General features: G+C 37.7%; 2 protein-coding genes across 2 annotated transcripts; both read right to left on the reverse strand.

Annotated features, from left to right (window-relative positions):
• Positions 1 to 474: 474 nt before the first annotated feature.
• Positions 475 to 10,559, reverse strand: LOC142851307 (olfactory receptor 2D3-like). The gene is made up of 2 exons (XM_075975181.1): positions 10,523 to 10,559; positions 475 to 1,385 (listed from the first exon to the last, which is right to left on the reverse strand). Exons 1-2 carry the CDS (start codon positions 10,557 to 10,559, stop codon positions 475 to 477), a joined length of 948 nt encoding a protein of 315 aa, XP_075831296.1.
• A 1,620-nt stretch (positions 10,560 to 12,179) lies between these two features.
• LOC142850874 (olfactory receptor 6B9) lies at positions 12,180 to 13,136 on the reverse strand. The gene has a single exon (XM_075974777.1). The coding sequence runs from the start codon at positions 13,134 to 13,136 to the stop codon at positions 12,180 to 12,182; it is 957 nt and encodes a 318-aa protein (XP_075830892.1).
• Positions 13,137 to 13,924: the final 788 nt, after the last annotated feature.

Consider the following 13,924-nt stretch of genomic DNA (forward strand, 5'->3'; position numbering starts at 1 on the left):
GAATGAAAGATGTGGTAATAGGGGAGGGAGAACTAAAGCTAGTATGTAAAATTTTTAAAAATTAAAAAAATTAAACTAGAAAAGATAAGCTATATTCTCTAAAGATGGTTATGGGTAATGGTAGAATAATATGAGTTCGGCAAGTAGCTATGGGGTTTAAAGTAACAGAAACAGCCCTGGGTGGGAAGAGATTGGGTCATGAAAGCTGAAGTTTATAGACTTTTCTCACTATTTTAAACTGATTTTATTTTATTGGTTTAATGTCAGTGGGCAAATTGTCACAAATTAAGTGAGCTGCAACCAAGAATAACAATCTTGGACTGCACTGCAGGAACAAGCATTCATTAGTAAACATGAGTGAACTTTACTCTCAGATTAGAAATAGTCCAAAGTGAAAGATGTTTAAACCGTTCATGAACTTCAGAATGACTTATGCCCTGATTATCTCCTATATTCTGTTATCTTATCTCTCTTTTAAATACTTAATGCCACCTTCGTATCCTTGTTCTTTGGGTTATAAATGAATGGATTCAACATAGGTTTTACAATTGAGCAGAACACTGAGATTACCTTATCTCCTTCACTCATTTTCTTTGAGGTGAGATGCATGTAAGTAAATATAATTGAGCCATAAAAGAAGATAACAACAATGAAATGGAAATTGCAGGTGGAGAAGACCTTGAGCCTCCCCTCACCTGATTGTATTCGAACCACAGTTAAGATAATATTCCAGTAGGAGAAAAGGATGAGAGAAACAGGACCTAGGAGAATTACTACACCCATTGCAAAAATGACCATCTCAGCTGTGTAGGTCTCTTCTGAAGCCAGCTTCAAGAGTGCAGGAGGCTCACAAAAGTAATGATTGATTAGATTTGGTCCCTGGTATGACAGGCATAAAGTAAATGTGGTATCTACTACAGACACAAATATCCCACTAGCCCAGGACCCCACAACTAGCAGGACACAAACCCTATGTGTCATGATGGCAGAGTAGTGCAGGGGCTTGCAGACAGCTATGTAGCGGTCGTAAGACATGACTGCTAGAAGAGAGCTTTCTGTGCACCCCATTATGAGGAAAAAAAACATCTGCATTGAGCACCCAGCAAAAGAAATGGTCTTTTCTACGACTAAAAACTGGACTAGCATCTTGGGAACAATAGTTGTAGAGAAACAGAGATCATTCAATGACAGGTTTTTGAGAAAGAAGTACATTGGTGTTTGAAGTCGAGAGTCAACATGAATGAGGAGTATGATGAGCAGATTCCCAAACACAGTGAGCACGTAGATGATGAGAAATACCATGAACAGCAAGATCTGAGTCTGATGATCTGAAAAAAGACCCAGCAAGATGAAATATGGTTTTCTTTGGCCATGGAGGTGTACTCCTAGAAATTAGCATACATGGAGCAATGAAATGTTGACTATCATTGTCAAATCCAGAAAGTACAAATGTTTTGGGAAGAAAAAAATGGGGATTAGAAAAGCATTTTAAGATGCAGGATTTTGTACTTACTGTAGCCCTATACTGCTCCTAAAGCCAGTTGATTGATAGGTACACTGAAATCATGACTATACATAACTTTCCAGCACTCCTTGATAAAAGCATAGTATCCTTTATGGGGTCATTTTTCAACAGGCGCGTGTACAATATCAGGAAATATTTTCAGAGCAATACATGTTATTAATATGACATAAAAATTAAGTGTTGTGATAAACATCAAAACTATAAATCAGGGGTACAAATATATGAGATGGCTTTGAAAAACAATGAAGAATCCTGTCTTTGATCAGAAACTCTCAGTGGTACTTTCCAGTTCAGTGATCAAAGTGATTATTTTAGCCTTGATTTTATCAAATATTAGGTGCAAATGACCATTTTCTCCATTTTCTTTTCATAGGATTCTCTGTCATCTTTTGTACAAAGTAGGAAGAATTACGAGGATATAACCTTGTTAGCATGTAGATGCAAATGGAAGAACTCTGACTAGACTTAGGCAGTATCACATATGAGAGGGCCTTTCTTTAGTCCACAGGAATTATCCGAAAATGACAGTGATCTGATTTGTGCTGCAATTCAATAGACTATGTAATAGACTGGATGTGTGTACTGGTAGAACATAAGGCATTTGTGTAGGGTTTGGTGGGATGCACAGCTACTATCTTCAGTTTGGTGTTTATCTGATAACACAAACAGTGTGATGACTGCATATAAGATAAGGAAGGGGTAGGAAAGGTAAGTGGTGGAACATGAAACTTGAATGTTCCTAGAAATGACTGAAGCACCCATGATCTTTTGAATGAAAGTGGTGTCAGAAAAGAAAGTCAGTCCTACTGGCCAGAACATATTAAGATATGAAAAGTCAGAAACTACAAGCATATTTGTGTTTATACATATGACCTTCTATTTAGGTGTACAGTAGGAGAAATGTAAACAAAACCATTGATCTGAGCCAATTCATGTCATAAATTGCTAAGTGTATCTTGAGTCAAGGACACAGAGGCTAGCTTTAGTTAAAGAATTGCTATTAAGTCTGAACTGCGTCTAGTCTAATCTATGGAAGGGTGCAATGGACCAGCAAGATCATGTCAGAAAGCCCATTACAGAAATGAGTCCATGTAAGAAAGATCTTGACTCACACTTTACTTCGAGAGGACAGGAGGATCAGTGACAAAGTCAGTGCCATTGATATGTCTCTTACTATATGCTCTTTGAATTGCCATTTACAATATTTTCATTGGTTATGAAATATTGTTAGTAGATTGCCATTCATATTTCTTAATTGAAATGTAAGTGAAAATACTATCTTTTACAATAATATAACCATGGTTTCAAAAAATATTTGCTTCAATATATGTGTGCCATTTTCAGTACATAATTTTGAGCTATAACGTAAAATTTCTTATTATAGTTAATACTGAAAGCTTTAAGAAGAATCTTGTTTTAAGTCAAAAATGCTTAAGGATATCAATGAGAACTTCAATGTTGAACCCAATTTCAAAAAGTTTAGTAAGAGAATCTACCATGTTTTATTACGGTGAACTTTAATGCAATGAACTTTGCCTATCTCTATGTATAGTTTGGTAAATGTTAATGTGTGCATTAATTATGTATTCTTGAATATATGTGCAGAGATATCTGACCCTAACTTGACTCTATAATTTTTCAGGTAATAACACTACCTTATTAATCCTAACATTCCATATGTCTGCATCTCTTGACATGAAATAAATACTTAAAAGTAGATCCCATCACCAGCTTTTATTGCTGTTGGCAGGTGTAGACAGGCAATCTCCAAGCACCAACCTTCATCTCAACCCTTTTCTCGAGAGGATTTTTTTAAATATTGAGGTCTTAAGGAAGTATACAAGCAAGCTGTTCCCTGGGGCTCCACTAGGCTATAACAGTAATTACTTTGTTACATTTTCACACTATGAGATGCTTTCGGAAATTTTATTTTGTGGATTTTGTTAATTGTTTGATATCTATGAATCTGTTCTCCAATCCTTCCCTGAACAGCCAAAGTTTTGTATGTTCTAAGTCTCAGAATGATGCAATAGGCCTACTGTACCTGCCTCTCCTCTGCGTATGGCAGCAAAGTGAACTATACAAGCAGGCATCTCAACATCATTACTCCCATATTGAAAGAAAAATATAAATTTGCATTCTTTTTATTGGTTCTCTAGTAAAATATTCAAAAGTGATGTTTATCAGAAAAGTCTTGAATACTGTTAAATTATTTTAGCTGGTATTTAAAATTATGACAAAGAAGCCTCTGGGTTTTTTCTGGTATAATTTGTTGAAATTGTCCAATTATGTGTTCATTGTATCAATTTTATTTTTAGATGAATATATATATTACTTTACCACATTTATTACTAAATTTTACACATGTACCTCTTTTTAATTCTACTAATGAAAAAATCATTTGTATGCATTTTATAATTTATCATTAAAGTAATTTTAATTCTACTGACTCTTTGGTCATTATTTATAAGCATTTTATAAAACAACACTTGTAGGTGTTGATAAGTTTTAAATGAGGTGAAGGAGAAAGAAAATCAATCAAGAATAAAATGTCACTAGTATATGTGACATTCACACAAGTCACAGACATGGCAAGTTTTAGCATAAGTGGCTATTATTTTGATCTCTTATTAGTGAAAGGGGGAACTGAAAGGCTTTTCCAATTATAGATTAAGTGGTGTCAGGGAAATCAGAATGAAATAGTACAGGGCTGTCTCTTGAGCTTCATCCTGTACCACTTCACCATGTATTCCACTAGCACCAAGTAGCTTTCTACAAGAACAGTTAGACTGTCAGGGCCACAGGACAACAGGCTATAAAGAGTACCTATGTTCTGAGTGCTTGGTTGTATTTAGACTGAACAGCCTGAAGAGCATAAGAGTGAATTAAAGTAAATTCAATGACAAAGAGTCCTTTTCTTTGCTTCATTTAAAGGCTTCTTAATTTTTTACAAATCAGAACTTTTTTTGTGATAGTCAGTAGCATAGGGCTGTCTGTTGTCAAAGTTACCTTTTGTTTAAAGCATCCCAGTCCCTGGATTAGAACCAGGAATGATCTCATTTTAATTAGTAAGCTCTGTATATATTATGTGTATGTGTATTTTTAAGTAAAATATATAAAATGCTTCCTATCACTTTTCAAACACTGCTGTTACTTATCTCTTCTTTCTTACATTCTACCTCCATCTTCAATAGCTAACTAATGTCCCCCTGCATCTCCCCACTTTCCTCCTTCATAGCACTGTGTTTTACTATTCCCCTTCTGAGAGCATCGCATGGTACCTCTCCCCTTCCCTAGCTTCTGAAGTCACTATAGATTGCACATTATATACACAAATCTAAAGGGCTCCTGAAGTAGTGTGGGAAGGAATAACTGAGGGATAGATATGATCAAAATACGTTGTGGACATGTATGAATTTTCAAAGAATAAAATGTACACCAAACCCCAGGAAAGGTTACTTATATTTCAATAAAATTGCCTTAAAGTTAGAAGTATAAAATGACACAAAGCTTTTGTGTAATGAAGAGGTCATTCAATATTTGTAACAGTTATGAATGTATGTGTACTTATTTTAGAGATAAATAAATGTAAAAATAAAATATTAACAGACATGAATGGCAGGTGGGTAAAATGCAATACAGTCCAAAAGAAACTAAACAAATATAGATAGGAGATATGTTCCCACATTTTATAAAACTCCTTCAAATGTATAAACATAAAAACAACCTCATCAGCATTATAACACTAAATACAAAACTGTGGGGCCTGTAACAGCAGGTAAATAAAGTAAAAGGCAAATCAACAATCTAATTAAAATATTTGAAATGTGGATCCAACATGTTGGATGAAAACAAAGCATCTGTCATTTTTTTAGTTAAGGCTATTCTTTATTGATTTTTATTGAGCTCTACATTTTTCTCTGGTCCCTTCCCTGCCTCTCTCATCCTTCATTCAACCCTCACCCAAGGTCCCCATGCTCCCAATTTACTCAGGAGATCTTATCTTTTTATACTTCCCATGTAGATCAGATCTATGCATGTCTCTCTTAGTGTCCTCATTACTGTCTAAGTTCTCTGGGATTGTGGTTTGTAGGATGGTTTTCTTTGTTTTATGTTTAAAAACCACCTATGAGGGACTGGAGAGATGGTTCAGTGGTTAAGAGCACTACCTGCTCTTCCAAAAGTCCTGAGTTCAATTCCCAGCAACCACTTGGCGGCTCACAACCATCTGTAATGAGATCTGGTGCCCTCTTCTGGCCTGCAGGCATACATGCAGACAGAATACTGAGAATACTGTATACATAATAAATAAATAAATAATTTAAAAATATAAAATAAAAAATAAAAACCACCTATGAGTGAGTACATATGATAATTGTGTTTCTGAGCCTGGGTTACCTTCCTCAAAATACTATTTTCTAGTTCCATCCACTTTTCTGCAAAATTCAAGATGTCATTTTTTTCTGCTGTGTAGTACTCCATTGTGTAAATGTACCACACTTACCAAAATGTACCAAAAGCAATCTTCAGATTCATTGTAACGCCCATCAAAATTTCAGAAAAACTCTTCACATACCTAGAAAGAATGGTACACAACTTCATATGGAAAAGCAAAAAAATCCAGGATAGCCAAAACAATCCTGTACAATAAAAGAACTTCTGGAGACATCACAATCACTGACTTCAAATGCTACTACAGAGCTACAGTACTGAAAACAGCCTGGTATTGGCATAAAAACAGACAGGAGAACCAATGGAAATGAATAGAAGACCCAGACATCAATCTACGCATCTTTGAACACCTTAGTTTTGACAACAAGGAAAAATATCAAATGGAAAAAGAAAGCATATTTAACAAGTGGTGCTCACATTACTGAATATCAACATGTAGAAGAATAAAAATAGACCCATATCTATCACCATGCACAAAACTCAGGTCCAAATGGATCAAAGATCTCAATGTAAAGCCAGTACACCAAACCTTATAGAAGAGAAAGTGGGAAATACACCTGAACGCATTGGCACAGGAGCCCACTTTCTCAATAGAACCCCAGCAGCACAGACACTGAGAGAAACAATAAATGGGACCTCCTAAAACTGAAAAGGTTCTGTAAAGCAAAGGACATGGTCAACAAGACAAAACGACAACCTACAAAATGGGAAAAATCTTCACTAACCCCACATCAGGCAGAGGTCTGATCTCCAAAATATACAAAGAACTCAAGAAATTTGTCACCAAAAGAACACATAATCCAATAAAAATAATGGAGTACCGATCTAAACAGAGAACTCTCAACAGAGGAATCTAAAATGGCTGAAAGACACTTAAGAAAATGTTCAACATCCTTAGTCGTCAGAGAAATGCAAATCAAGACAACTCAGATTCCATTTTGATAAGATTGCCATTTTTACTATGTTAATTCTACCTACCCAAGAGCATGGGAGATCTTTCCATTTTTTGGTGTCTTCTTCAATTTTTTTCTTCAAAGATTTAAAGTTCTTATCATACAAGTCTTCCACTTGTTTGGTTAGAGTTATGCCAAGATATTTTATGCTATTTGTGGCTATTGTGAAGGGTGTTGATTCTCTGATTTCTTCCCCAGCCCTTTTATCACCTGTGTACAGGAGGGCTACTGATTTTTTTGAGTTAATATTGTATCCTGCTACATGACTGAAAGTGTTTATGAGTTGTAGAGTTCCTTGGTAGAATTTGGGAATTGCTTATGTAAGCTATCATATCATCAGCAGTGAGAGTTTGACTTTTTTTCTGATTTGTATCCCTTTGATCTCCTTTTGTTGTCTTATTGCTCTAGCTAACACCTCAAGAACTATATTGAATAGATATGGAGAGAGTGGGCCACCTTATCTTGTTCCTGATTTCAGTGGAGTCACTGGGAGTTTCTCTCCATTTAGCTTGATGTTGGCTGTTGGCTTGCTGTATATTGCCTTTTTAGGTATGTTCGTTGTATCCCTGCTGTCTCCAAAACCTTTATCATGAAGGGATGTTGTATTTTGTCAAAAGCTTTTTTGGCATCTAGTGAGATGACCATGTGATTTTTATTTTTCTGTTTGTTTATATGGTGGATTACATTGACAGATTTTCGTATGTTGAACTTTCCATGCATCTTTGGGATGAAGCTGACTTGATCATGGTGGATGGTGGTTCTGATGTGTTCTTGGATTCAATTTGCCAGTATTTTATTTAGTATTTTTGCATCAATGTTCATGAGTGAGATTGGTCTGTAATTCTCTTTCTTAGTAAAGTCTTTCTGTGGTTTGGATGTCAAGGTAATTGCAGCCTCATAAAAAGAGTTTGTCAATGTTTCTTCTGTTTCTATTGTGTGGAATAATTTGAAAAGTATTGGTATTAGTTCTTCTTTGAAAGTCTTATAGCATTCTGAGCTGAAACCATCTGGTCCTGGGCTTTTTTTTTTTGGGGGGGGGAGACTTTTGATGACTGTTTCTATTCCTTCAGCAGTTATAGATCTGTTTAATTTGCTTATCTGGTCTTGATTTAAGTATTCTGGTGTTGAAGTCTCCCACTATTAGTGTGTGGGGTTTAATGTATGATTTAAGCTTTAGACATGTTTCTTTTTACATATGAGGGTGCCCTTGTGTTTGGGACATAGATGTTCAGTATTGAAATTTTCTCTTGATGGATTTTTCTTGTGACTAATATAAAATGACATTCTTTGTCTCTTTTGACTGATTTAAGCTTGATGTCTGTTTTGTTAGATATTAGGATAGCTACACCCGCTTGTTTTTAGGTCCATTTTATTGGTATATATTTTCCCAACCCTTTACTCTGAGACGATGTCTGTCTTTGAGGTTGAGATGTGTTTCTTGTATGCAGCAGAAGGATGGATTCTGTTTTTGAATCCAATCTGTTAGCCTGTGCTTTATTATAGGTGAGTTGAGTCCATGTGTATTAATGGATATTAATGACCAGTGATTACTATCTCCTGTTAGTTTTTATTGTTGGTGATGTTAATTTGTGTGTTTTTCCTTCCATTGGGATTTGCTGCTATGAGACAATCAATTGTCTGTGTTCCTTGGGTTGGAGGTTTTTTTCCTGTATTTTGTTTAGGGCTGAGTTTGTGGATAGGTATTGGTGAAATCTAGATTTGTCATGGAATATCTTGTTTTGTCCTTCTATGGTGATTTAAAGTTTTTCTCGGTATAGTAGTCTGGGCTGGCACCCATAGTCTCTTAATATCTGTATAATTCTTAACCATGACTTTCCAGCTTTCATGGTCTCCAATGAGAAGTCAGGTGTAATTCTGATAGTTCTAGCTTTATATGTTACTTGGCCTTTTTACTTTGCAGTTCTTAATATTCTTTCTTTACTCTGCATGCTTAGTGTTTTGATTATTATGTAGTGATAGGACTTTTTTTGATCCAGTCTATTTGGTGTTCTGTAAGCTTCCTGTATCTTCATAGGCATATCTTTCTTTAGGTTGGGAAAGTTTTTTTTTCTATGATTTTTGTTAAATATATTTTCTATGCTTTTGAGTTGAACTTCTTCTCCTTCTTCTATACCTATTATTCTTGGGCTTGGTCTTTTAATCATGCCCCATATTTCCTGGATATTTGGGGCTAAGCTTTTGTTAGATTTAATGTTTTCTTTGACTGACAAGTCTATTTCCTCTACTGTATCTTCAGCGCTTGAGATTCTCTTTTCCATCTCTTATATTCTGTTGTTCATGCTTGTGTTTGTGGTTCCTGTTCAATTTCTCATGATTTCTGTTTCTATAATTCCCTTGGCTTGTGTTTTCCTTATTGTGTCTACTTCAGTTTTCAAGTCCTGAATTGTTTCTTTCATATTTTTTATTTTTTTCTTGGTTTTCTTTAAGTGATTTGTTGATGTCTTCAAACTTTTTGTCTTTTCCTCCATTTCTTTAAGGGAATTTTTCATTTCCTCTTTAAGAGTTTCAAAATTTCTCTTAAAGTTACTTTTAGGTCATTTTCTTCTGCTTCATCCATATTTGGTTGTTCAGGTTTTGCTGTTGTAGGGTCTTTGGGTTTTACTGGTGTTGTGTTGCTCTTTGCAGTGTTGTGTGTGTTATTACATTTTCTACTCATCTTTTTCTCTAATAGGAGTGGTTTGTGCTGTCTGAGATTCTGTTGAATAATCTTCTAGGTGCCAGTGAATCCAAAGCTCAGATGGTTGTTCCTTGTGGTACAGTCAGTGTCACATTCTAGTTACCCCATTGGTTACTCTGTGTTCCTAGAGATAGCTCAGCACTCCTGGGCTTTGCTCTGCCTCCTTGGAGTTTGCTGTCTCATGCCTACTTTAGCCTAGGTTACTGGCTTTGCTCTGTTTCTGTAAATCCTGGTCTGGGTCCCCTCCTGCAGAAGTCCCTGACTTGGAGTTGGACCTGGAAAGGTTTCTGGCTCTGGTCTACTGCCTCGGAGGTCCCAGGCTCAAGTGCGACTGGACCCAGAGAGGACATGCTCACTCCCTCAGAGGTCCACAAAGATTTTAGGTTCCTGCCTATTCCCTTTGATGTCCCAGACCAATGCCCAGACCCACAGAGGTCCTAGCTCAAGCCTACTCCTTCTTAGGTCCCAGACCCACACCTAGGCCTGCCAAGATCTCTGGTTGATATCTATTCCCTCAGAGGTCCCAGGTTCACTCATGCCCACACTGGCAGAGGTCCTGGCTCAGGTCTAGTTCCTGGGGGGTCCTAGACACATGTCCAGACCCGCCAGGGTCCTGAGTTAGGTCCACTCCCTTGAAGGTCCCAGATTCACATCTAGAAACTCATCAGTCTCTGGCTCTGGCTCACTCGCTCAGTGGTTACCTCCCTGTATCTATGCTGGTGGAGGTCACTGACTCTGGATTTGGTTGCTGGCTCAATCCTGATCTGCTAGTGTCCTAGAACTGGGTTCCCGGGACTGGATTTGCTCCTGGCTTCTGCTCCCAGTGGAACCTGTTCCCTCTCTGTCCTAGATAGCTGGTTCAGTCACACTCTGGTTCTAGTGGAGATCACTGACTCTGAATCAGATCGCTAGCTCGATTCTGATGCGCCATTGTCACTGGATTGGGTTGACTCCTGGGACTGGATATGCTCCTGGCTTCCACTTCAGGTGGAGCTAATTTCCTCAGACCCTCTCTGTCCTCGGGAGCTCATTCAGTCCCACTCCTATGGGATTTGTTGCCCAAGGTGGAGTTCCTTGTTTCAGGGCAACTTTGGCCTAGGTTACTGGCTTTGACCTGTATCTGAAAATCCTTGTCTGGATTTCCTCCTGCCATAGTCCCTGGGTTGGAGTTGGACCTGGAAAGGTTTCTGGTTCCTGTCTACTGCCTTGGAGGTCCCAGGATTGAGTGTGCCTGGACCTGCAGAGGACCTAGCTCAGGCTTACCCCTCAGAGGTCCCAGACTCACACTTGGACCTGCAGGGTTCCAGGTTCCTGCCTATTCCCTTTAATGTCCCAGACCAATGCCTGGGCCCACAGAGGTCCTGGCTCATGCCTACTCCTTCTGAGGTCCCAGACTCACTCCCAGCCCCAATGAGATCTCTGGTTCCTGGCTTAGGTATACTCCCTTAAAGGTTCCAGACTCATGTCCAGACCCTAAGTGGTCTCTGACTCTGTCTCACTCACTCAGCGGTTACTCCCCTGTACCTGTTCTGGAGGAGACCGCTGACTGGATCTGGTTGCTGGCTCAATCCTGATCTGCCACTCCATCTGTCGTTTTTAAAGTCTTAGAAGATCTCATTCCATGAGCTTACCAATTCATCATTCCCACTGAACCCAACAACACCCAGTTCTCTTCTATTGTCTCATTACTGCATGAAAGTATATTTAACTTGTTAGGATAGAGCATTGACCTTTCCAAATCAAAAGTGAAACTTATTAAAATGTGAATGTACTCTAAAACTTGGAACATTCTTCATATCAAGGCCAAAGGGTGCCTAACCAAACGCACTTGATTTCACAACAATGACAATGTTATTTTTTACCTGAAACAAAGGTGCTTTAATGAATCGCCAAGCCATTTCCAACTTCCCATAGTCTGACCTTCTACTATTTCATCTACATTTCATATGTAGAAGCTCCAACTAAAGGAGATAATTAAAGTAGAAATGTGTGTGTGCGTTTATTTCCTTTATGTCATGAGAAGGTAATGTATGGACTACATTACGATATTCCTGTTACAGCTAAAAGAAATTTTTTCTCATTTTACTAAATTTTAAAACTAGCCAAAATGAGTTATGGTTGACTATAAAACCAGTCTCCATTCCACATCGAAGAATGGTAGTCCATAAAAATTTTTTTACAGAGACTTCTTTTTGTGTACCCCTGCAGAGTCAAAGACTTTTAAAACAGAATAATTCAGAATGCAATAACATTATCAACAGAACTTTAGCAACAGTTCAGTGATAGCTGATTATTTATTCAGAGTATTTCATAGGTAATAAAATTCCTTTATAATTCTTTTGCTAATGTATGTTTTTACTAAATCTGTTTCTATAAAATAGTATTTAATTAGGACCTGACAGAAAAAGAAGTTTCTCTGTGATTATTAGGATCTTTATCTTTTTCTATGTCCTTAAATTGTTCTACTAATGCAGTATGTATACAGTTACAGAATTTCCTCCAACAAATGTGTTTTCTGAGGCTAAGTCAAATGACAAATATCTAAGTCACTTCAGGAAATAGAATCTCCCAAGGACAGGGCTCTGCCACTTCCTATGGCTTTTCTGATGGCATCTTTGACTTCCTTGTTCCTCAGGCAATAGATGATTGGGTTGAGCAGGGGAGTGAAGACAGCATAGACAGCTGAGATCAACTTGTTAGAATTAAATGAAGCAATGGCCCGAGGTCGGACGTACATGAAGATCACAGCTGTGTAGAAAATGACCACCACTGTAAGATGAGAAGCACAGGTGGAAAAGGCCTTCCGCTGCCCAGTGGCTGAGGGGATATTCAGGATGGTAGAGACAATGAAGGCATAAGAAAGGACTGTGGCTGAGAGAGGAAACACAAGGATGACAATGGCTAGGGCAAAATCTACCTTCTCAGCCATAGATAAGTCCATACAGGCCAGTTTAAGGATAGGTGACACATCACAGAAAAAATGGTTCAAGATATTATTGCCACAGAAGGCAACTCGGGAGATGAAGTATACCTTTGCCATGGAGATACTGAAACCACTCACCCAGGAACCGATGGTCAGCTGAACACAAAACCCTGTGGTCATCATGACTGGATAACGAAGAGGCCAACATATGGCTACATACCGATCATAGGCCATGGCAGCTAAAAGTACGCATTCAGTACAGGCAAGAGATATGAAGAAATAGAGCTGTGTCATGCATCCCAAGAAGGAAATGGTATTGGGGTAAAATAGGAATCCAGCCAGCATCTTAGGTACAGTGACAGAAATATACCAGGCCTCCAGAAAGGACATGTTACCTAGAAAATAGTACATGGGTTTGTGCAAGGACCCAGTGACCCACACAGTAAAGATGATGATCAGATTCTCCAAAAGTACAAACAAGTAAGTTAGAAGGAAGATAAAAAAGAGCAGGATTTGCAGCCAGTGAGCTGTAGGGAAGCCCACGAGGATGAACTCTCTGATGTTGGTGATGTTTCCCTTCCACATAACTGCATTACCAAAAGATAAAAAAAATAATGTTAATATAAGAACATTCAAGAGTGATATTCAGATGGGTAGCAGGAGCCATTATGCTGGAGAAATTTTTATTGTAAAAATATTACTCTAAGTTCTTCATCTATGATGGGTTTGATGTGGGAAACACACGCAGTCACAAGATGACTCCAGAAAAACAGAAACCACCTAAAACAAAGAGCACACAGCCAGAAATATTGAAATGGGATCATGAGGCCATATTTAGGGTTTTAGTCTTTGGATCTGTATCAGGAATGGGTCTGCAGATGTCACTAGGGGTGAGAACTTTCCTGTCAGTATGCTTCCAGGTTCTAGAAGAAGCTATGAGGCAGAAAACCATGTGACTGGAAAATGTTCCCAGATTGGTTCAATCAGCAGTCCCAGGAATGAGGAAAATCCAAAATCTGGATAAAGTAAAAGCAGCACAAGTACTAGAGAAGAAACCTCCTGGTCCGGATAGCAAATCATTTGGACACCTTTGAAGACACTCGTGATGATTCTTTGTCCATGGTTAGAGCAGCAACTTTAAAAATAGAATAAAGAAAATTCAACACCTTTTATATGGCTTCTATTAATACACTACATATACTTATATAGAGAATTATATATGCATAATTATGGATATGATATGTAGTAGGTATTCAAAGATTTGACTATTATCCCCCTCCATGCATTCTGTTCCTATGCATACACACATATACATTCACATACATGCCAAAAATTTAAATTTATACTTTAGACACAGTAAAATGTCAATAATC

The sequence above is a fragment of the Microtus pennsylvanicus genome, chromosome 5, assembly GCF_037038515.1.
Source record: "Microtus pennsylvanicus isolate mMicPen1 chromosome 5, mMicPen1.hap1, whole genome shotgun sequence".
NCBI classification, from domain to species: Eukaryota; Metazoa; Chordata; class Mammalia; order Rodentia; family Cricetidae; genus Microtus; species Microtus pennsylvanicus.